Source organism: Pithys albifrons, chromosome Z (genome assembly GCF_047495875.1).
Source record: "Pithys albifrons albifrons isolate INPA30051 chromosome Z, PitAlb_v1, whole genome shotgun sequence".
Classification (NCBI taxonomy): domain Eukaryota; kingdom Metazoa; phylum Chordata; class Aves; order Passeriformes; family Thamnophilidae; genus Pithys; species Pithys albifrons.
The window spans coordinates 65,268,130-65,292,464 of NC_092497.1; the positions used below are offsets into that span (position 1 = coordinate 65,268,130).

The window sequence follows — 24,335 nt, forward strand, 5'->3', positions numbered from 1 at the left end:
CATTCGGATATATTAAATCCTTTCTATACAGCTGTGAGGATTATATACATTTACATATGTATTGTTTACACAAACACAGAAATTCTTGTGAATTACAATATGATAACAAATCTGAATACCTCAGAAAATGATACTCAAATGTGTTCTGCAAACAAGTACGTTAGTGTCTCCCAGTATGTTTAACCTCAAGTTGCTCAATTTTTACAATGGTCAGAGAAGTAGGTAATATTTTAAATATTCTGAATCAATAGCAATTAATTTTTTTGCCTTGTTTAATGTTTCTGTTGTGCTGATACAGTGGTTTCTGGATGGAGCAAAGCAGGGAAAGCCAAGTGTGTCTAATTGGAGACTTGTCTGCTGGGCAATACAGGTGAAAGCACTTTTGTTTTGTTTTTCACACCACTGGTGAGTGGTGACCATGTGTTTCAGTTACTTTGCACATAAGGCCCTATCCATATAACTGATTCTGTTACATGTTTAAAACAGAGGCCACGAAAATGTGTTTTCTGTTTTTCAGCAAAGAAACTGATGTATGAATATTTCTTGCTTTCACCACTGTTGTCTGCCCTTGGACATAAAGGGCAAACTTGAAAATTACTTAATTTGAATTGAGGACACAATTTTACAAATAGTATCTTGAGATTTTTTTCACATACTTATATAGAACCTTTGAAATTTGTGCAACAAAAAGAACTGAGTATTCTGTTAGAGTATTTACTTTGCATTTTTATTGCATTTTATTGATATTTCTCATTCTGAGGTGTGATTAAGGAAGGTTCCCTTTGTGGTTCACTGAGGTTTTTTATATGGAAGCAAAGAGGTGGGGGTTTTTTGAAAGGAAAAATGTGTCGTTAAATACACCATCTTTACGAAGGAGACCGAGGCACAAGCATGTCTGTTTAGTTCACTCCTGAAATTGGCCACGTTTTCAGTTAGGTGTACAAACAGTATTTCCACTCAGTGTTAGCTGGGCATAATACCAAGGGACAGGATGAAGGGGTCTGTCAACTCAGGTGAAGGTTGGTATCAACAGAAGGTTAATATAGGAATATTTTAGGAAATCTTCTGTAGTAATTAAAGAAGGCTTCCCCTGGAGAGTTAAGCTGTGCATATTTTATAAAGCAAGTGGTAGAGCACAAACATTACATCTTTCATATTATTGACAGAAGTAGTGAGAAATCTTTTAAATATTATGTTTCTAGAGATGTGGCTATTTTCTTCTAAAAAAGAATTCCATGGTGAGTTAAGAGGTGCATTTTTTTTTGCTTAATTGAACCCTTCCTTTTTAGCTATGCTGTCTTTGAAGCTAAAAACACAAATCTCATTTAAAGGGTGGCTGAGTCTATAAATGAGGTATAGGGAACCCACATGTCCCCTAGATCAGGGTCTAAGGAATATAGTGAGTGACATTTGCATCTAGACATTAAGATTTATTTGTTTATTATACACTGTCTCTTTTTGTTGCTTAGTTTGGGAAGTAAAATGATGCATTTTTCTCATGGTGATGGTGTCTCTTTTTCAATTTCTCTCAGAATTACCATCATGGTAAAATAGTTTTATCCTCTGTATGTATTCTGTCAAATAATGTTCTGTCACTCATGAACTTCATGTTTTCCCCTTTTTTTAAGGTGTTTTGCCTTTTTTTTCCAGCTGTTGTAACTGTTGATCTCTGTAGCACACATTGTCTTATTCCCACATAAATGTATAGTCATACACTCATCCTTTCCTAAGTAATTGTAGTTAGGAGCAGAAAATTAAAAAAAAAAGCCAAAAAACAAAAAAACCACCCCATGTTCCAAACAGCACTTTTATGATAAAAGCAACACAATTCTGTTGAAAATTGTGTTTTAAGAATGTAATACCCACCTGCCTATGCAAAACAATAAGCATACTTTTAAGTTAAATAGTAACATTTCCAGGTTCAATATCTTTGTTAACTCTTCAATATCTTCATCAGTGTCATATGCACCCTTGGAAAATTTTGGAAAGACCCCAAACTGACTATTGCAGCTGAGGGACTTAAGGGAAAATACCAGAGGGACCTTGACAGGCTTGAGAAATGGGCCCATGGGGACCTCTTGAAGTTCAAGGAGGCGAAGAGCACCTGGTCCTGCACCTGGATCAGGGCAATCTCCAGTATGAGTACAGGCTGGGAAATGTTTTATTTTCAAAATATGAAATGCAGAATTCCATATAGTAGTTACTTAGAATCAGTTTTAATAAAAGCAAACCTTACAGACTGTGATCAAAGCTTTTATTGTAAGCATGGATTACACTGATGCAATTGTGATGGTGTCACAGAAAAGCAAAGACATTCTTCAGCTGGCTTTCGGAATATGCTGTCCAGTCTCTTTTTTTTAACATTTTTTTTCGTTATCAAATGTACCTGTGGTTATATATTGCATTATAAGTGTCTTCTACTCTGATAATGTTTAACAGAGAAGATTGTGGTGATCTTGTAAGTCCCCCCATTTGTAGGTACAAGCCAAGTCTGCTTACTTAGATTCTCATCTCAGCACGTTTTTTAGGTGTCTGCTTAAGAGTAAAACTCAGCTGAAAGGTGCTTTTCCTACCCTTCTCTTCATCAGTGCCAGCTGTTTGTCAGGTCTTCTAAGTTCTCAGTGCAATATTTGCATTTAAACTGGGAATATAATGAGTTGTATAGATGTCATTAAAGGGTTTCTTTTGGCTTTCACGTTTAACTAACATCTTTCAATTAGACAGGTAAGCACACGATCTAAAATCCAGTGAGAGGTAATAATCCTCTCGTTGAAGTCCCAATTAATATTTTGTTTTCTCCTGTGTGACTGTCTGTTAGTCTTCATCTAGGGCTATATAGTAAATAAAAGAGAAACTTAGCTTTTAGTAAACCACCCAAGTAATTCTCTTGTTCTCAGGTGTTCGTGTTTTTCTTGTGTCAGAACAGTACTGTCATTAAATAGGAGTATTGCAAATAAAACTGAGTACAGTTAGTCAAGAAGTACTTCTTACATTTCTTTTAGGCAAATGCTCTGAACAGAACCAAAGCGAGCTATGGCTTGTCTTACAATGACAAATATGGAAAGCACAGCAACTTCTGCTGTCCACCAAAATGGTGACATCCGTGGGAATACCAGTGCACCCAGGCAGACAGAACCATTGCTGCAAGTGTACCTGTATCATTCTCCTGGGAAGACAGGAGGAGAATACCTTCAATTTTCAGCTGGAGAATATGTTGCAGAAGAGATTTGTGCTGTTGCCTGTAAAGCCTGTGGTAAGTAGACACATAACAATCTGTCTGATGAATTATTGAAATTCAACTTCATACAGAAAAGTTTTTAACAATCCAGAGCTCATAAAAATGATGGGATTTGAACCAAAGGGCTAATTTCTCTTTTCTTTCAGAAATAATTAGCACCAGGCAGTGAAACTGCTCCTGTTAAAATAGTTGTGAAACTGAATTATAATTGGGTGACTGCCATGTTCTATCAAATAATTTAATGTATACTATTCTTTACTAGGAATTCTTCTTTCACTGAGTTGAGATATAGTTTGGCGAGTTAAATCACTGCAGAAGCCTGGAAATTCCTTACTGATGCAACCCTGCCAAACAGATCGGTCCTGAAAGTTACGGATATGTTGTATATTATACATGCTTAATTACTTTGCAGATAGAAACTGTTCTATTAAATTAAACATTGCTGCTTGTGTTTGTGGTTAATGCTTTTCATAATTGTTTAATAAATTAAGCATGTAAATAGCAGAGTAGTATATTTTAACATGTGTTATGTATTGCCTATATTGGCTGATATAAATATTCGTCTGTCTCAACGTTATTCTGTAGTTGCATGCCTGTTTGATGCAGCCTTTTTTCAGCTTTTTAAAAAAAAAATTTTTTTTGAAAAATATAATAAATATGAAACTTTTTTAGTTTACTTCTTTAATATGTAAAGCTGTCTGAACATGAAACTATCACATTTTCCAAGCAGATATTCAAAAACAAATGAAGTGTCTTGAAATTAATTTTAAATTGACTAGTCAGTCATGGTTCCATTCTTGTATGTTAGTGTGTTAATTGCTGTGTAAAAAATCATAAATGTCACACTGAAACAACTAAAAGTCATTGCTCTCAGCCTGAGGGAAGAAGTGATGTTAGAGGAACCACCTGATGGTAGAAATAAAATGTGAAGAAGAAATGGTTCTGGAGGTTTCCAGAATCATTGTGTTAGATGTGTCTTCATTCAGCATCAGAGGCTTGTTTTCTCAAAATATGATCTGTAACCCTTTGATCTTCTCTGATCTCAATCTTAAATGGAATTTCTCTTTTAAGCTGTTTTTCATGTCTTTACAGTTTATAGAGCAGTCAGACAGGCCATTTGAACAAAAGTAGATGTAATGATTCAAGAAAGCCACCACAGCTGGTGCAAGAGACTGATAATACAAACTTGATGTGATAGTTTACAAAATATATAAATGTGATTTTTTGCAGAAAAACTGTAAACTTTGTCCATAATTCTTCTTGTATTGAAAATGTAAATTATGAAAAAGCCCCTAGAAATCTGTGTTCAAAAATTAGTGAATGTAATTGGAAATAACATTTATTGAATTTTGTTGTGTTGTAAGTAAATCAGATGCAGACTGCTGGAAGCATCTGAAATCTGAATTGGAATGTTGAATGTACTTTTTTGTATACAGAAAGGAAGTTAGTACATTTGTACACTGCATTAGTGTTACTATGCTATAGCACTAATTCTGCAGTCAGATACTTCCCAGTGTCTTTAAAGTGAATTTCAGAGTATTTATCATTTGATAAGTAATTAAAAAAGGTAAAAAAATTTGGAACTCTACACTATAATTTACCAGAATAATACATTGCACAGAAGATGAGTATTACATGGAAAAATAGTTTCTTGTAATATTGAAACCAATGATTTGTTTGTTCATTCCATTGGCTGAATAATATGAGTAAAAAATATGTGCATTACTTTTATGTATAATCCAAATTTTTACTGAATGCAAGTTAACAAAGTGTATATGACACTAGGTAAGTGAGTTTGTAAATCACAGTTAATACACCTGCAATTACAAGTATAAAGCATTGCTTTGGTATTAGCCAAATAAATTTATGACATATTCTTGAAAATCTTAATAGAATAGTAGCAAAGTATGCAGAGAGAGACACTTTAAATCCCACAACAACATTTGAGCAGCACACTGAAAATTGTTAACAAAGTCAACTAATGAGCATAGCTTTGTTAAGTATCTTGCTTTCTGTCGTGGCTTTTCCCCTGGTATATAAGAACCCTAAATTTCTGTAGGATATGTCTAACTTTATTTACTGTCTGACAGGCTTTTATTTTCATATCCTCATCTCTTTCTGTTAGGGTCATTAAACTCTGGAATCTTACCTTTTGTAATGGAACTAGAATCCCAAGACAGAATGAGTTTTGAAATCCTGATAGTTGCTGAGTTTTGGGCAGCCAGCAGTTAATAAAAGACCTTGAATTGATTGGCTTCTGTGTTTTGGTTTGGGTTTTTTTTATGTTGATAACCTGAAATTCCAGCTAGGAATCTTTTAATTCTCATCCATCTGACTTGCAAGTAAATTGAAAATTGCATGGTACTTTCCAAGAAAAAAAAACAGAAAATTTTTAATTATACCAAAGTAAAAACATTATTTCAAAACATTCCATGTGACTAAATGCTGACATTGTTTACAGTCAAACATTTTCAAGGGGGCAAGGGTGTTGCACTGATCATGATGCCTTGTAGTGCCTCTCTGCTTGTATGCCTCAAGAACAGATTCCTTCCTACTAACAAGGGAATTTTAAGCAGATTTTCCTTAACATGCTGAATTTCCAGAATTTGCATGACTCAGAGTTATCATTGATTATAACTGCTCAGTGGGGGATTGTCTTTTTTGTTTGGGGTTTTAAGTTGGGTTTGTGGTTTTTCTTTTGCTTTGGGATTTTTTTTTGTCTTTTTGTTTTGTTCTGGGTTTTTTTTAATTCTTAGATGATAACGTTTCCTGAATATCCACACTGAACATGCTGCCCTCTGCTGCTTCCCCCATAGATAAGGAATGAATTAATCACAACTCTGGGCAATTCTGTTTTACCAGGAAAGGAAATGTGTACTTTGATTGACTATTCAGAAAACATTTTGTTGACAGGATAGTGGCATTAAATGTGATGTCAGAGTGTGGTAAGCCTCCAGTTTTTATGAAAGATGAGGGTAAGCTATTATTTTTATGGAAGAAAAGGCTAACAAATTTCTGTCTGGTACATGCAGGACTTCCTATGTTTTAATGAGTTTACTTACAGCTGTGTGTGAGAACTGACTAATATTTGTATTAGACTTGGAAAATTTGAGATTTTTAAAGAATTGGTTTTAGTCATTCAACTAATTGCTTTTATCTGCTTATGTCTAATGACTTACATGGTTGAAATGACAGTTTCATAAAACAGCATTTCTACTGTAGAGTGTGCATGGCTTTCATGTTTCAAAATGGTGTCATGGCTGGTATTAATTTACGCTTTTTGTCTTTTAATTTTTCTTTAAAGAGGGACATTACCCTGTGAAAACATTGTATAAAAGAAAAAGTACCTAATGCCAATAAAGGAAGAAATATACCTTAGCTGCTTCAGAGTAAATGAAGTAATGTGACTTGTCTGGATGTGAAATTCTAAAATTGTTATCAGGAAAAGAATAAACTACTGTGCAAGCAATTTGGGGGAGTTTGAGGCTTGAAATAGATGTTTGAGGAATAAATTTAGGCTGTGTTTCAATCTTTCATGATGACACCTGACATACTGTATAGTATAGCAAGGCTCCTTTCTTTAGCCTTATGTAGTAAATAAATTGTCAAGATATAGTCATATTGCAGTAGTCTAGAAAATATTTGATTGCCCTTGCTGGAGAAGCAAAGTGGAAAAAGTTCTGCTTAATTTTGTTTGAGTCACTGTCTGTCTTCTCTCTTTATTTGTAATTGACTGAATTGATAGCATGGTTAGTACAGTGCAAAAATCCAGGAGAGGCTTTTCATTACCTCTTGTGAATAGCTTTTATGATTTTACTTGTGTTGAGCAATACATTTGGCAGAAGTTTTCACTATTGTTGTCATGTCTGGCTTTCAACAGAAGACTTTGATTCCCCACTCAAGTCTTTTTGTTTTCATTGTTTCTGGAGAGAGCACTTAGATACTACAGTTCACTTGAAAGGTCCCTGCAATTACATGGCCTCTTTGCTTATGTCAGATTTTTGTGAACAATTTTGGAGACTCCAATAAAGGGATTTGCACTGTTTTTATAATTTTTGAGCATTAAGTGTACCAATGCAAATGCATAGTTCTTAAGGGGAAGGGAAAAAAAAGTGTAAATCCTTTTCTTGGAAACCACATGATCTGTGTGTCTTTGAGAACTAGCAGTGAATGATGCAAGTTACCATTCAGAATTACAAATCTATAAATGCCAAAGTGTGAGTGATGGATGAGCGCAGTTTACTTTTCATAGAAAGGAAGGCAGCAGGGAGGATTGTTGTTGTTGTTAATGTAAACATTTCGTACTGATAGGGAGAGTACCAATGTCCTGATAACTTTCTTACTGAAACTTTCAGAATGGCAATAGTATGGTTGGAATTATCACAGGATCACAGACTATTCTGAGTTGGAAAGGACCCACAAGGGTCATTGAGTTCAACTCTTAGGTCAATGGCCCACATAGGGGATTGAACCCATGACCTTATTGGTGGGGTTCTTTATTTTGCTGTGAGGTTTTTTGAGAGGAGGATGGTGGTGAGGGTGTCCGTAATGTATTTGGTGAGATACAGCTTAACATTTGAATTTAAGAATATGACTTGGAAATTTTTTCCTCTACAGTGTGCTTACATGGGATTGCTAGGAGTTTGCGTAGGTGTATTAGTGAGACTAGGTAAATATTCAGCATTTCCTTGAATGCTGCTTGGCATTTGGATCAATTGCATCAATTACAGCACTGTAATTGATGTTAAATTATTTGAGATACAGACGCCACACAACCTTAAAACTGTTAAGGTGACTGCTTTGTAGACAACTGATATGTAATGTAGTGTAGTTGATCCCACTTCACACACCAAATGAAAACTATGTTTAGTTGTTGGGATGGGTTTCTTTTTAACTCCACAAAATATTTCTCATAACTTGGATGGATAAAATATGTCTTTTTGTGCCATTAATTTGCAACATTTAGATTTGCAGCTAATTCTTCAGTTACTAATCCCTTTGGGTCTAAGCCTATTGGGAGGTTATTTAGTTTTGGTTTTTCTTTCATTACTTTACATAATGCTTTCCATTTCTGTAGTTTCCTGTAAGTCACTGACTCCTTCTCATAGAAAATTGTGTGTTTTAACCTACAGTTTTGGTATGGTTTGGTGAGCTTTGATTCAAGAAAGCATCAAATGATTACCCTATAGATTTCAGCAGTTTAATCTTCACAACAGAACTCTTGTTCTTAGCCCTTTTACTGAACCCCTTCTTTGTATCAAATTTAATAAACTGTTTGTTATTTAAGACTGAAATACGTTTTGTTCCACAAGATTATGTGGCTTTACATGTGGAGTTGGTTAGTTGTTTCTTCTAACTGATTGTCTTACATGCAGTTTAGATGTGATGAAGGAAATTTGGGGTCTGCCCCCTTCAATAAGTACCTAGATATGGTTCAGAACGGAAAGAAATAAAGGATATCTGTTTTTCTCCTAGTTCCTTGTGGGAATTTCATTTATTTAATTCCAAGTCTATGGGGCAGGACTGTGGGTTCTTTGCCTTTTCCAGAAATTCTTGTCTCTCGGTATCATTTAAGTTACTTCCATTGTCTTTACCAGTTTTTTGTTGGGTTTTTTGCATTATTTTTTGACTTTTCATCCCAAAGTGTATTGCTTTAATGGAAAGTTCTCTTTAGATATGGCCTACTGTGACACTGACATGGTAATCTTTAATTCTACTCTCTGATTTCCAGACTTGTGTCTCTTCCCGTCTTCAAAACATGTTTGTCAGCTCATCCTTTTGTGCTGTCAGTTCTCAGTCATTTAGCCTGTTAGATGCGTAGCACTGCAGCACAGTACAGTGCTGAGGCATCTGTTGTATGTTAGGCTGTGCTTTCAGCTGGAAGCCTCAGAACCAAATTAAAGTTCTGGTGCTGCCAAAGAGCTGATGCTCAACTGATTTCCGTAGTTTGTGTTTCAGTAGGATTGCATGTCAATTGTCATTAAAATAATCCTAAATTGTTGAGGGGAAAATTTTGTTTTATTCACAATGTATGTTTAACTTTGTTCTCAACTGAATTACTAAAATTGAAATGACATGTGGTTGTCCTAGTCATAACTTTCTTTGTATTGCTTTACTACTTGTTTTTCATGAGTCTAAAGTCTTAAAATCAGTCCCTAGATCTGATTTTGGAAAAGGTAAGAAAAAAAGGTAGTATACTCTTGTTAGCTGTTTTTAAACTGAGAGGCTAAGAAGATTTTATTAAATCAGAGGAAATCTTGTAATCTAACAGTGAAGTATGGGGTAACAGGTGAACACAGTCTGCAGTCAGAGAACATACAGGAAGAATGAGAAATTAAACCATCAAAAGCAGCCTCCGGGTTATTGTATAATGATTGCAATGCTGTTGGCAATATTGATACCTGTTGCTGATAGCACTCGAGCATGGTGTAAATTGGCTACTTTTAACCCACAATATTTTTTTAATACTTTTTGAAAACACTTTCCTATAGATGTTTGCTTCTTTATTCTTCCTTTAGGTATCATGCCAGTGTACCATAACATGTTTGCACTCATGAGTGAAACAGACAGAATGTGGTATCCCCCAAATCACATCTTCCATGTAGATGAAGCAACTAGACTCGTCCTAATTTATCGGATAAGGTAATCTAAATCAAATGTTACACAACTTTCATGGTCAAAGAAAACTATATGAGAAAATACCACCACTAAGATATTTAGCTGAACCATAGTTTCTCTTGGAAGTTATGAACGGATTGTTGGTGTTATCTGGAAAAGAGATAGATAAAAGAATCAAAATTATTGGAGTGGTTTAAATAACGTATTTTATCAATTTTCTGTATCCCATATATTTACCAATGTCAGATTGAAGAAGCAAAGAGTAAAAAATATAGCAGAAGTAAGAATACTATTTGTCTGAATAATTATACATCTCCTCTCCTCTGTGCTTGCCTGTTTGAAATTAGTGACATTTCTGAAATGCAGAGTGTTTACTCTGTGTGCTCAGACATGTGTCTGCAACAGAACCATTTTTTCCAGCCTCATGTTTGAATGTAGACATCTAAAGCTACAGTCACAGTTTTCCTTTTGTAAAAGATTTTGTTTATTTACATTATATAATGTGGCCTGAGTGTTTCTTTAGCAACAATTTCAGAGGAAACAGGAAGACACTAACAAAATTCTCTGTATTCTGATTAGTCAGAATAACTTTGCAACAGTCCTCATTCCTATCACTACAGTTTATTACCTTAGTTAAATGTTGTAGTACTTTGACACCAAGAGCGGGATGTGAAGCCTTTGTTGACTAACCGGAACTTCATAGTAGTCCTCCAAACCAGCCAGCACTAATACATGTATATAAGAGCAATAATGTCTAATGCTGATAAGCAAAAGTATCTGTTTATTGACATTTGCTTAAATTTATTTCCTAACAGGTTTTATTTTCCCCACTGGTACTGCAGTGGCACCAACAGAGCATATCGGTATGGCATTCTTCGCGGTGCAGAGAGCCCAGTGCTTGATGATCTTGTCATGTCTTACCTATTCGCACAGGTATATGATTTGCTTGCTTATTTTTTAATGCAGATTGGTAAAGGTTGTCAGTATTTATTCCCTTTCTGTCTTCTGATAGTAATTGTGTAGGCTGTTGACAGCTTGAAATCCACTCAAGATGAAAATTAAATTCCGTGCCCTATTGTATGTTTGGAGAGATGAAACTCAAATGGCAGTTGTAGGGGGAGCATTGAGAATGTTTAGGTTGAACTGACACAGTGTAGAACATCCTCCCCATATCAACCTTTCTGAGACTTGAAACAAAAGTATTTTGAAAACAGCATTTCTATGCATGATGGCAGCTGGTATTCCTTATGAGTAAGTCCTTTTTGTGGGTGAAGGAATTAATTCAGAAGAGTGCAATCGTTAAAAAACCAAAACCAACAAAAATCCCCAAACAAAGCTAACCTAAGCAATCAAACAAAACAACAACCTCCCCCCAACAACTGCACCCCAAAAACCTTTATTGATAAGTAGCAGTGCTACAGTTTTAATTTGCTTTCTTGTGTTTTTTCTCAGTGGCGAGCTGATTTTTTGGATGGCTGGGTACAGATGCCTGTTACTCACGAAACACAAGAAGAATGCCTTGGAATGGCTGTTCTAGATATGATGAGAGTGGCCAAAGAAAAGGACCAAACCCCACTGGCTATTTACAATTCAGTCAGGTGACTCCATAATTCATAACTGTTTTACACCTATCTGATACCTAAAGGCAGTATTTTTGCACATTAGCATCTGGGAGGAGATATTCAACTGCTGGCAATTGATGTATCCAAATGGTTAGACAATTTACCTGTAGTCTGAACTAGTAATTAATAGAAGACTTCTATCATCGTGGCTATTCATTTTTTGGGGACATGGATTTGGTTTCTCTTAATGAAAGGTAAGGCAGCAGCTTCTCGCTGTGGGAAAGTACATAAGCGGTGATTTGAGGAGAGACACCCCTCTGGAAATCATCAGATCCAACCCTCTGTTCAGGGCCAACTTGAACGTAAGATGAAGTTACTCAGGGCCTCATCCAGTAAAGTTCTGAAAATGTCCAGGCACGGAGATTCCGCTGTATCTCTGGGCAGCTTTGCTCTGAGTGTGACCACACTCCTGGAAGAAGATACTTTTGGTGTATCTAGTGATGCTGATAATCCTCTGTTCCCTCTTGTCCTTTCACTGTGCATTTCTGAGAAGTTTAATTTGGTCTTTTCCATTACTCCCCATCAATTGAAGACAATTAGTAGAAGACCCTACTTGGGCCTTCTTTTCTTCAGGCTTAGTAAGTCAAGCTCCCATATGCCTCTTCTCTCATGCGATGTGCTCCAGGCTCTTAGCCATTTTGGGCAGATCTCTGCTGAACTTGATTGAATTTATCAAATTCACTTTGGTGTATCAACCTAATCAGTTTCTACTCTAGCTGAGTAAATTCTGTCCCTGCTTAGTACTTAATCCTCTGCGTTTGTCTTTTAATGAAACCTAGCAGGAATAGATAAAAACAGAACAAGACATTGAATTGGCCAGCTCGTTGCAGGTGATCACTGCAACACTTTTGCCTCTTGATACAGGCTATTTACGGACTGTGATACAGGAACTTTAGTGAGAACCAAACACAGCGTTATTCTACCACCTGTATTTTCAGCCAAGAAATTTGCCCTTTATCCATACAGTTGCCTCTATGTGTGCAGTATCCACTTTCCAACTTCTACACCAAACCAAGCCAACTGTGTAACTTCTGCAGCCTTACCTCAAAACTTAACTAACGGAAGAAAAGACATCTCTGGATTTATGGAAAAAGCATTATGCAATATATGTTGCTACTGAGTAGGGGAAAAATGGAAGAAGACACAGGGCTGTATTTGAAAGGGTGTACTACAGGTTGAAGGATTCTTGTTATTCTACAGTTTTAAAATAAGGGTACTTCTAGAGAAAAAGATATTTTCATGTTGACTTGTTTAGCATTGAACTAATTATCTTTGCGGCATTTAATGGATAAAATTAATAGCTTTTTCTGGTTATGTGTTCACAGCTACAAAATGTTTTTACCTAAATGTGTGCGAGCAAAAATCCAAGACTACCACATTTTGACACGGAAAAGAATAAGGTACAGGTTCCGCAAATTTATACAACAGTTTGGCCAATGTAAAGCTACTGCCAGAAACTTGAAACTTAAGTATCTTATAAATCTGGAAACCCTTCAGTCTGCCTTCTATTCAGAGGTTTTTGAAGTAAAAGAACCTGGTGGAGGTCCTGGAGAGGAAAGTTTTGCAACCATTGTAATAACTGGAAATGGTGGAATTCAGTGTTCAAGAGGAAAACTTAAAGACTGTGAGACACTTGCTGAGCAGGTAATTTTTTAAAATTATATTAATAACTATGGAATTTGTCATGTAACGGAGTAATTACCTTATGTTAGAAGTTCTGATTTACCCCAAGTAAATTCAGTAGGTAAATTTTACGTCACAGTAATGATACGATTTCCGTATGGCTGAGGATCACAGAAATATATTGACTTTCATTACTGTGAAAACTGGAAAAGTAGTGGCCCTGCCCCCTGATATAAGTAAAATGCACAAATTCCTCAAATCCTCTTTGAAAGCAGGAGTTTAAGGACTCCAAATGCCAGGCAAATTTCCCTTACCTCTTTCATGCTGCAGGTAGAGTCCAAGCAGTGTGTGAGTTAGCAAGTTTAAAGTGACCTTTCTGTGACTGTGTCTTTGTCAGGACTTAGTCTTTGTTCAGGAATTAAATTCTAAATGCTTCCTGTAAGTGCTAGTAATCACGTACTGCTGCATTTTTATTTATCAGTATTATTTCTCCTGTGTGTGATTTCCCATCATGACTGTTCATTATGTTGAATTTACCATAATCTGATACACACTTATAGCAGTATACATAGGGAGTGTGGGAATTTTCCCAAGGTAAAAGTAAAAGCAAAGTCGAGCACATGTGAGTTTTCCAAAATAATTGCATCTGTTTCATACCTTTGATTCATGAGATGTAGCAATCAAGACCAAACTACAAAAGGTTATATTTTTACTGTACGCTGTTGTAATAATTAGTAAAGATTATATATGCTGGTGGGTTTTTTTTCAATAGTTAACAAAAATAAATCTGACTACATACCCAGGTTTTTAAAGTGTGATGTTCTTAGAATATTTTTGGATGGACATTGGATATTTTTTTATGTATCATCCCTCTGTCTTTCCTAATTTTCCTCCAAGTGCCAGTTCATCTGGCAGGAGCTATCATAAATGTCAGATTTTGTAATTTTTAGTTTTAGCTGTACACAATTTATGCATACTATGCTCTTTAGGCCTGGCAACCAAACCTTTAGTAAGAGTAGTGTTTAAATGGATCATATTTCCCATAGAGATTGCCAAATTATTTTTTCATCGTTAAAATATTATCATTCCATTGTGAAAAACTGCATATATTTTCACTGGTACAGAAACTGTTTATAAAGTTGGTTATGAAACCCCAGTGAAATAATATGACTGCTTGTAAATGTGATCATAACTCTTGATTCAGCAAACTTTACTGATGAATCTTTATTAAGATACTGAATTGAAACAAAATTTTTACTTGTTTGTATGGAATGACATATGTGGGGTAGATTTGGAAGAAATCTGTTTGCTTAGGAAGAATAATTTTGGATAGATAAATGTAGCTTTCTTTAAAGGTCTTGCTTAGCACCTAAAATTCTACTGAAAACAAAGCAAAGTATGATTTATATGACAGTGTAATTTGACTTGTGAAAGACTGAAGGAAGGGGTACAAAATGTCATAGTGTTGAAAAGTACCCGTACTTGTTATCAAAGGAAAATGTGTCTTACATTTTCTTTTCATTGGGATGGTGCTTCAGGTTACCTAGTTGGTGATGACTGTAGCTGATAGGGCAACCTTCTTTTAGACTCTTTGTTCATTCATACTAAATCCATCTCTTTTCTATCAGATTTTGCAGTGTGTGTCACTCTGAATGAAGACGTGACATTTTGTATTGTTAACTGACTTTTTAAACCTCTTGAATCAGAATGCCAATAATGAGTTTACAGGAAAAAAAACCCTCTCAAAAAATATTGAAAATGTTCCACTGTTAATCCTTGCAAAATACTACAAAAGAAAGAAATATCTACAATTATAAAAAGCCAAACCCATATATGGATATTTCTATTCACAGTTCCTGGATCTCTCTGCACTCTTTAAATTATGTTCCTAGTAATGGTCCATAAACACAATACTCCTTTATTTATTTGTAATTGTATGTTTAAGGTTTTATGACCCTGTTTGTTGCCAGATTACGAGTTCAGAATTGAAGAAATTCCAATCTGCAAATAGGTGAGGCTTCTTAATTGCCATTTATGTTTGTACTGACATGGTATAACCCATATTTGTTGCAGGATTTACAAACATACTGTGATTTTCCTGATATCATTGATGTCAGCATTAAACAAGCCAACCAAGAAGGCTCCAGTGAGAGAAGAATTGTCACCATTCACAAACAAGATAGCAAGAATCTGGTCTGTTAACTCTGGTTGTTGTTCTTTCAAATAGATGTTGTTTTGAGCAGACTGTGGTTGTTATATATTTAGTATTGTCTAGCCAAATACCATGTTAATTAAGCACGAGCTAAAACTAAATGAATTTCAGTAGTGTAAGTGGTGTATTGGAATACTAAACATCTTCTGCATTCAAAGCTTTGTGCATGGAAAGGGACATTTATATCTGAGGAAAATTTGTGATACACAGACTGATTCTTTGATTATTAGAGTCTTAACTTGAGTCTGTGACTTTAGTTCTCAAGTGTACTGTTTCCATGGCATCATGGTAACCTCTCTGCTAGAGACAACTCATTGAAAAATGCTTCAAAATTCTCTGAAGGAATTACAATACACACAAAATAAGTATTGGGACAAAATCAAGGTCATTGCTTTTGCTGTTTAAGTTTCTTTGAAAAAGATCCTTGAAAAGTATTTTATACAGGAATGTAAAAGGCTTTTTGCTTGAACTCCAGCATTGCACATTAATCAGGCTTTCTAGCAGGTGTAACTGTCATGGAATTGTGTGGTGGACTGACCCTGGCTGGATGCCGGGTGCTCTCCAGAGCCACTTTGTCACTCCCCACTTTCTTTTCAGAAGAAAAATACCACTGTGTAGCCAGTGCAAGTAGGCACTACTCAGTTTTTCCCTTTCAAATGTTCTCATGTCATCGTTCTTCTGCTATTTCATATATTTAGAGTAAGGTTGGGTTTTTTTTAATGGCAGATTTCATAGAATCATGGAATGGTTTGAGTTGGAATGGACTTTAAAGATCATCTAGTTCCAACTCACCTACCATGGGCAAGGACACTTTTCACTAACCAGGTTGCTCAAAGTCCCTTCCAGGGACAGGACATCCACAGCTCTGTTTTGTTTTGTTTATGTTTGATTTTGAACAATGAAGATTGCTATCAAGTTTTGAGTGACAAGAAGAAGGCAGAATATACAAACAGCAGTTAAAAATACTTTTATTCATGTCTTTAATGTATGCATATATGTATTATCTTTTATACAGCTAACATAACCAGGAATTTTGTGTTACCTACTAAAAATTGAAATTCTCTCTCTCCTCCCCCTCTGCCATTGTTCTCTGGCCATTTAACAGGAGGCTGAATTTCAGTCCTTAAGAGAAGCTCTCTCCTTTGTATCATTAATTGATGGATATTACAGATTAACTGCGGATGCCCACCATTATCTCTGCAAAGAAGTAGCACCACCATCAGTCCTTGAAAATATCCAAAGCAACTGTCATGGACCAATTTTGTAAGTAATTTTTTTAGCAATTTAGCAAGGTGATATTTGAAAGATGAGCTTTAGTTGACTGAATTGTGGTGGACATCTTAAAATATGTATTAATTGCACTTATGTACATATAATGCTAAAATTTTTTCTCTTTATTTTTCACTTTTCAAAATACGTAAGCAGCCACCCTAGGCATTGAAAAATAAATGGGCAAAAAGATTAACTTAAAGGAAGCTATAAAAAGTTGCAAGTGTGAATTGTTGTTACATTGGTATCTGTTATATTGTTCATTATCCAATCTGTGATACTCCTGTATTTTGAAATTATGCAGTATTAAACATTTTCTTTTTACTATAGCATGGACTTTGCTATCAGTAAACTGAAGAAAGCGGGCAATCAGACTGGTTTCTACGTCCTTCGCTGCAGTCCTAAAGATTTTAAAAAGTACTTCCTTACCTTTGCTATAGAGGTTTGTATTCTATTTTAAATAGTACCTGTTTTATCTTTTTTGTGATATAATGATGAGCCTGAGATGTTCTGTAAATAATTCTGAATTTTTCCTTCAGAATGTTTGTCTGATGTGTATGTTCTTAGCTACTTCTGTCAGTCTGGTGAGCTTGCAGGGTCTTGTGAGAAACATCAAAGTGCATGTATGGTAAAGAATTGCTAATGGCACATACCATAAGCCTAGGAGACCAAGACAGGAAGAGGGAAGTTCTGAGGATGGTCATGTTGGTCTTGGGAGGTGAAGCGGTTTGATGGGATGTTTTACTTTTTTTTTAAGTTTGGGGTTTTTTAGTTGTTTGTTTTTTTTTTTTTCCTGGGATTTCCACATACCTCCTTCCCCCTCACAAACTAGACTGTTAGGCAGAGTGTATTGCCCTTGATGATTGGAGAGTGTCTCTCCTTCACAGATTCCTCTGGGTTTGGGTCCTTTCCCCATCTCCAGTGCTGGGGAACCATATTATTTGGCAGCTGCTACATCACCACACTTTCCTGGGAGTGTCTGGTGTTAGCTAGAGAGAAAGATACCCTGGAAATGCATGTGGTCCTCAGGCAGGCAAAGAACCAGATGTACCCCTCTGTGACATTTCAGTTAGTGATAAGACAATACCTTAATCTTGCTGTTAACATAATTACATGATCTTGTTCCAAGGATGGACTTCTCTTTAATTATATTAACAGAGCTTTGGGGTTTTAACCTTTGGGTTTTTAAGTAGGCAAGGTAATACATGTCTTTTTTTCTGCCAGTGTGCAGCAAGTTACCAGGTTTGCTAATACTGACAGAGATGTATACATCTCTTAAAAGGACAAAATCATGTTGATGTGTGAATGAAGAAGTAAACATCAGTTTCACAGAAATGTTATGTTCAGTCAATGAAGTGAGTTTGATAAGGAATTTTGTATACTGAGATGAGTTCCTGAGAAAGCTTAGAGAGGCACAGTGTAAGAGTCAAGCTTGCCATGAAGTGACTTAGCCCCATCTTTTCTCCTTATTCTGAGTCTTGTGCAAGTCATTGGAAGGCTTTTGAGAGTCAGAATTTGTTGGAACATTTGCTACAGTATTGAGAGGAAGAACCACAAAAGCACTATTAAGAGCTCATCTTGTCTAAAAATATTCAATGGTATCTTTTCAAGACTCATTGTAAAAATAATTCAGTGCATAGTGAAAGTCTGTGCTAGGAACTAATTTCTTAGAACTGTACTGTAGATGACAGAAAAAGAGAACTACAGCTGAGATCTCCAAATGCCTGCCAAAAGAACATGGAGCAGGTCTTTTTGGGCTATTGCTTCCGACAAAATTTGGTTTGATATTACCCCATGTCAAGGTGAATAAGCTTTCATTAATAGCTCTGAAGGATATTTCCTAGGATCAATTATCTCTTTTCTCAGCTCCATCTTTGCAGATTTCATTAACATTTGTTTTTCTCTAGCATCAACATACTAGTTCCAGTGACAGGAGTAGAGTCATGTTTTCTCAGAATCATTACATAGTGAGAACAAAATAACAAATTATGGTTATATTTTGCTGAAGCATCCTTTCTTTATTAGTAGAGTGCTATACCTTTAAATAAGCTTTCAAATACCAAGTATTAATCAATTATATTTTTAATGGAAAAAAATCTCTGCAGCGTGACAATACCACAGATTATAAGCACTGCTTAATTACGAAGAATGAAAATGGAGAATATAATCTTAGTGGAACCAAGAGAAGTTTTAGTAATCTTAAGGATCTCTTGACCTGTTACCAGACAGAAACTGTACGTTCAGACAGCATAATTTTCCAGTTCATCAAATGCTGTCCCCCAAAACCAAAAGGTAAGAGAAATATTATTTCTAAGCAGAAGGCTTTCCAACTTCTAGATTAAAGATTTAAAAAATAAGTTAACACTAAATGACTCTCAGGTAGAATTTCACTGACCCATTTGTTCATCTTGTTAGTCACAATGTTCAGTCTCAGTGTCTGCCAAGTTTTATTTTGGTATAAGATGGTCTTCCAGAAGTAACCATGGTAGCCAGTTTCATGATGAGAAGCAAAGCTGGTTTCTTAATTGTGGTGGATTGTGTAAAACTGCACTTCTTTTCAAGTCAAGTGTTTTCATGTCTTGAGAAGGAAATAGGTACTTAAATGTATCATTTATCACTAAGGATGATTCTATAAACAGTGGAACCAACAAAGCCAGTGAATTTCTGTCATTGCTGACATCTTAGCTGAGTTATGCCAAGGCTGCAATGTGATTAAAGCTCCTTATTAACACTGAAAAATACACTTGGATCAGATCTCCTGCCTAAGGAGTGGATTTTCTTTTAGTTATATTAAGTTTTTTTAACCTACCTTTAATATTCATATCTTTCTTTTATGAATTCTGTTAACATGTGCCCTTCTATGTGGTGTTAGTTACGGTTAATATTGGTTATTCTTAGACTTTATCGGAGTCTCTATTTAAAGAAAAACCTGTGACAACAGACTATTTGATACTACTTTTGCCTCTTTCAAATTTGATTGAAAATAGCCAATGGGTTCAAAACCTCAGAAAAAATTAACAAATGAATATATATATGGGCATTTTAGAGAATAATTTTATAGACTTATCCAATATGAAACCAAAAATGTATATGCATCAGAATTATAAATTAATGAACAAATATAAACATGTGTGTGACCAGATAACTACAAAGATGTACTTTTCAGCTTTAGATTTAGTATCAGACCTGCTATACTTTGTAATATGAAAGAAGGTGATATACATCCTCTTTTCCATCCGTGATTGTTGTTATAAATACAGCAGCAATTAAAATATGAAAGGAGGTAGGAATATTTTCAGAATGTTTGTCAAAAGTAGGAATACTTAAAAAGCATAAAATAAAGGAGTAAACCAGATGCTTTTGCCTGATGAGAAAATATCAGACTCTGAATTAAATTAAATAATATGTGATTTTTGAATAAACTGATCTCAATGTGGTATCTTATTTGAGTTGAATGAGCTATCCCTCATTAGTAACCCTTCTAAAATAACATTGATTTTGTTTTATATTTTACAAACTTAATGTGTTTTTTCTTTCCCTCTTTCTTCTCCCAGATAAATCAAATCTGCTGGTCTTCAGAAGCAATAGTGTTTCTGATGTACCTTCATCACCAACGCTACAGAGACACAATAATGTCAATCAGATGGTCTTTCACAAAATCCGTAATGAGGACTTGATATTTGTAAGTCCATCAGTTGCTTTTTCCACTGCAGTTGTTTGGTTTAGTACACACCAAGTTTTAAAAACCTCAGTATGTGTTTAAAAGAGTCTTATCTGAACCAGGAGATTTTGCTGTAATCTTTCTTTAGAGAGGGAACAAAGTACGTATTTTTGTTTTCCATTAATGCAGTTAATTACTTTTTTAAAATTAAGAAGCTTAGTTTTGACTGCAATAGCAGTTGTTTTGCTTCTGGAGCTCTCTAAATAGTTATTTGAGAACAATTCTTCCTCTCTGGTTCTTACAGCAAGTTATTTTGTGAGATTCTTGAGGAGTCAGTAAAAAATAAGCAAAAATTTAAAATGTTTCTGTTACAGTTGCTTCTTTTTCCTATCAGTTTGACTCTAGAGCCAGCACACCTCTAAAGATTTGCATATATTTTTTTAAGAGATCTTTTGCCAAACAGGGATATATTTCTGACTTTTTTTCCCGTCTCTATCATTCCTTTCTTACAGGAGGAGAGTCTTGGACAGGGCACATTTACTAAGATTTTCAAAGGTGTAAGGAAAGAAGTGGGAGACTATGGCCAGCTCCATCAAACTGAAGTTCTTTTGAAGGTGCTGGATAAAGTGCATAGAAACTACTCTGAGGTTGGTGTGATTGTTGACCACTATCTAACTTCTATCCAGTGCTAATACTGCTATAACATTTGTCCAAAGCATTACTTCTCCTACAATAAATGAGTATTGGTTTTATAGTGGAGTATTGTATTGTTTAACCAATTTTCTTGGACTTGTGACACTGAGATTATGGATTTGAAACTGGCTTTGGGAAGTACACTTACATACTTTGTTTCCCATCCCCTCACCACCCATCAGAGAATTCAGAGCTACACAGTGAGAATTGAAGAACAGTTTATTTATACCATGGAAGTACTATGGGAGAGCTGGTATGGCCACAGAATTGTCTTAACCAGTAAATTGTGTACTGATGAGGGACTAGCATTTATGGAAAAATCACTTTCTTTGGGTAGACTTTTTTCAGTGTTTTGGAGTCATACTGATTCTCCAGTAAAATCAACATTTTGGATCAAGTAATAAAAAATCAGAAGTATTTATGTATGAGAAACACTCGTATTCACTGAGACTTGTCACTTTTTGAGTGAGGCTGTTAACAAACCTGAAATGCCTTTGTATAAAAACTAATACATTAGTAAGGTAATTGAACCCAAGATTGTGTGTGTGAGAATTTATTTTACAGAATTTCACAAAATGTAGTAGTGTTTATTTCATTAATGTAACTTCATATGACTGTTTATTTGAATATATAAAAGATTCAAATTCCTAATTAATCTAGCTGTATTTACAGCAGGCCAACAGAACCAGTGTACTCTTTACTGAACTTTTCAATTGATGAAGACAAAAATCTTAGAAAAGGTCAGCAAACAAGGAAAGAGACACTTCAGATGGCTAATATTCATAAGCTGTGTAGGCAGACACTTTGGACAACAGAAAACAATAAAGAAACCATAACCCATATTGTAATTTTAATAAAATGGGTAATATATTTGTATTCTAAAGTTGAGTGAGAATTGTTTACTAAAAGCACAAAGCTGTAAGAGTATAGAATAAAAATATGGGCAGCTAAAGGAAAAATTTACTCATTTTGACCTTGCTTTCTTGGGTGAATAATCAGTACACAAGCAAGTGTAGTTGGAGATAGCACTGAGGAGAATAAAAAGTGATGGAAGAAATAAAAACATTTGAAATTGTCCTGACCAAGTTAGGTAAGGTCTTGCAGTAATGGATGAATTACATAATACTTGTTGTCTTTTAACTTAAGAGTGTGCTAAAAAGAAATAAATTTGAAACTGAATAGCGCATTATGACAGAATAAATGAGAAACTAAATAGTATGTTGTGATTTGTCTGCAATTTACTTTACACAGCTAACTGACAAAAGAAAAGATTCTTTTTAAAATGTTGGGATACACCTGCCTGCAGAAAAAAAAGACTGTTAACCTACCTGGAATATGGATTATCCATTACCTAGAAAAAAAAATCAGGAAACAATCCCACAACTGAGAAAACAACAAAAAACCCCAACCTAAATAAGCAGAAAAACCTTACCCCTAAAAAACACATAAGCCAACAAACAATATAAAATATGTTATCTAGGGTCTTTGCAATGAGATGAAAGTTGAAATGTTTTAAAAAATGCATATGGGTTTAATAAATCTGTTAGCATTTTGGAACTTTGTTTTCACTGATACTTATTTTTTCTCTCTCTCTCTTTCCTACCAAAAAGTCCTTCTTTGAGGCAGCAAGCATGATGAGCCAGCTTTCTTATAAACATCTGGTGTTAAATTATGGCGTCTGTGTATGTGGAGAAGAGAGTAAGTAGAAATTAATGATCTTTTTGCAATGATTTTATACATCTCTCACAAGAGTTTGGCATTGTTCTGGGTAAAAGCAGGGGAAAAAAACAAACAAAACAAAATAATTTGGCACACCAGCTGGACAGCCAATACATGTTTACATTGCAGTAGTATTTGTCTTCGTGTCTGAGAACTAGTAAATATGGTGGTAACAAAGAAAAGTAGAACATTGTCTTAAGTACAGTCAGTGTGAACAGTAGCCTCTATAAATGACTCAGTCATGCTTGTTGTATCTGAAGAAAGCTTTGCTGAACCTCTGAAATGAGTTTTTGAAATACCAGAAAAAATTGCACCCCTACATTGTATCAGCTGTGGTTAGCTAGAAAGGTGAGTGCCTGGCTAGCTAAAAAAGTCATTTACTGTGATCAGAAACGGCCACCCTTTTCCACACATGTGCTGACTTCGTGAGCCCAAATATAGCTTTGGGAAGTTTAGTTTAGAGGTCCCATTCTGAAAACACAAGGTCCTGTTACTTCAACAAAAAACACTAAGAAATATTAAGAGCAATAAAATCTTTGCACTGTCTGCAGAAATTGAATGTCTTTTCAGTTTAGCTTACTGCCTTTTCACTGTATATTAATAAGGCTTTTCTAAGAACATCTGAAATACTTTTATCCCATCTTGTAATGGAATCTTAATTTTGGATGGTTTTCATGTGCTGATGTGTGCAATCTTTGAATATGCACTGCTGGGTCTTGCTTTGGCAGTATATCCTCTTCATTCAATCTTTGGGCACAAATGTCAGTTTGCCCTAAACCCATTTTTTTCTGATTAGAAATTTGTACAAAAGGAAGCACTTCATAATAATTGCGTAAGCTTACAGTGTAGATGGTAGCCTTCATCAGGAAGAAAGAAATTTCCAAAAGAGAGTGGATTCTGTATCAGGAGTTACCTCTCTTAGAAGGCTGGAAAAGGTACAGCACTATGTATAGCCAAGAACTTGTGCAAGCTTTGTGAAAACAACCCTAGGGATTTTTTTTCTATTTTATGCATTGTAGCCTGCACAGAGACTACATCTAAAATTTTAGGTAGATCAAATTTATAATTGAGAAAAAGTTATTAAAATACATACGTGGTTACTTATTTCACCTTTAGGTTACATAGATTGTTCTGTTATTGAAGGCGAGACTTAGAGACTTACTACAGTTTAGTAAGAGCTGTTATGAGGAAGTAGGAACAAGCAGCTGTTATTAATTCTGCAGTTTACACACTTGATGTAAGATTTGATTGAAATGATCTCACATAATTGCAAAAAAAAAGTTTGCTGTCTGTAAAATGAATTTGTTAAAAAATCATTTATTTATTACAGCCAAGTATAACACCAGTTGATTCTGGTGTCTTCAGAGACTAAATAAGACACATTGCAATATGAGCATCTTGCAGCTTAGTGCAAGAGTTCAGTCATGTAATTTGAAATGTTTGTGTTGAAAGTGATTAAGACAACAGTGCTGTGAAATGGACCATGTTTCTGGGGTTCTTTGCAGGATGACTGCATGGAGACATGTGATATATACACAATTTTTTTTATTGCAAGTACTAGTCTGTTTTCAAGAAGAGAGCATCTTTTGCCAGTAAATCATTGCATTTGGCACAAAGAATATAGATTGTAAACAACAGAGAAGTGAATTACTTGAATGCTATTTGACTCACTACTTTGAT

The 24,335-nt window shown here is 35.2% G+C and overlaps 1 protein-coding gene across 5 annotated transcripts in view; it reads left to right on the top strand.

Moving 5' to 3' along the window:
- Window positions 1-24,335, top strand: part of JAK2 (Janus kinase 2) — an 85,947-nt gene that overhangs the window by 42,108 nt on the left and 19,504 nt on the right. For 4 of the 5 annotated variants that reach the window (XM_071579997.1, XM_071579998.1, XM_071580000.1 and 1 more), the window contains 12 exons: window positions 3,003-3,253; window positions 9,757-9,880; window positions 10,672-10,789; window positions 11,309-11,454; window positions 12,804-13,122; window positions 15,175-15,294; window positions 16,419-16,576; window positions 16,913-17,024; window positions 18,688-18,874; window positions 20,137-20,264; window positions 20,756-20,890; window positions 22,547-22,634. In XM_071579997.1, the coding sequence (XP_071436098.1) occupies window positions 3,034-3,253; window positions 9,757-9,880; window positions 10,672-10,789; window positions 11,309-11,454; window positions 12,804-13,122; window positions 15,175-15,294; window positions 16,419-16,576; window positions 16,913-17,024; window positions 18,688-18,874; window positions 20,137-20,264; window positions 20,756-20,890; window positions 22,547-22,634 (1,855 nt within the window). In that variant the 5' untranslated portion in view covers window positions 3,003-3,033. Of the gene's footprint in view, window positions 1-306; window positions 371-3,002; window positions 3,254-9,756; window positions 9,881-10,671; window positions 10,790-11,308; window positions 11,455-12,803; window positions 13,123-15,174; window positions 15,295-16,418; window positions 16,577-16,912; window positions 17,025-18,687; window positions 18,875-20,136; window positions 20,265-20,755; window positions 20,891-22,546; window positions 22,635-24,335 lie in introns of those variants that run through there. The other variant, XM_071580001.1, reaches the window with a different exon arrangement.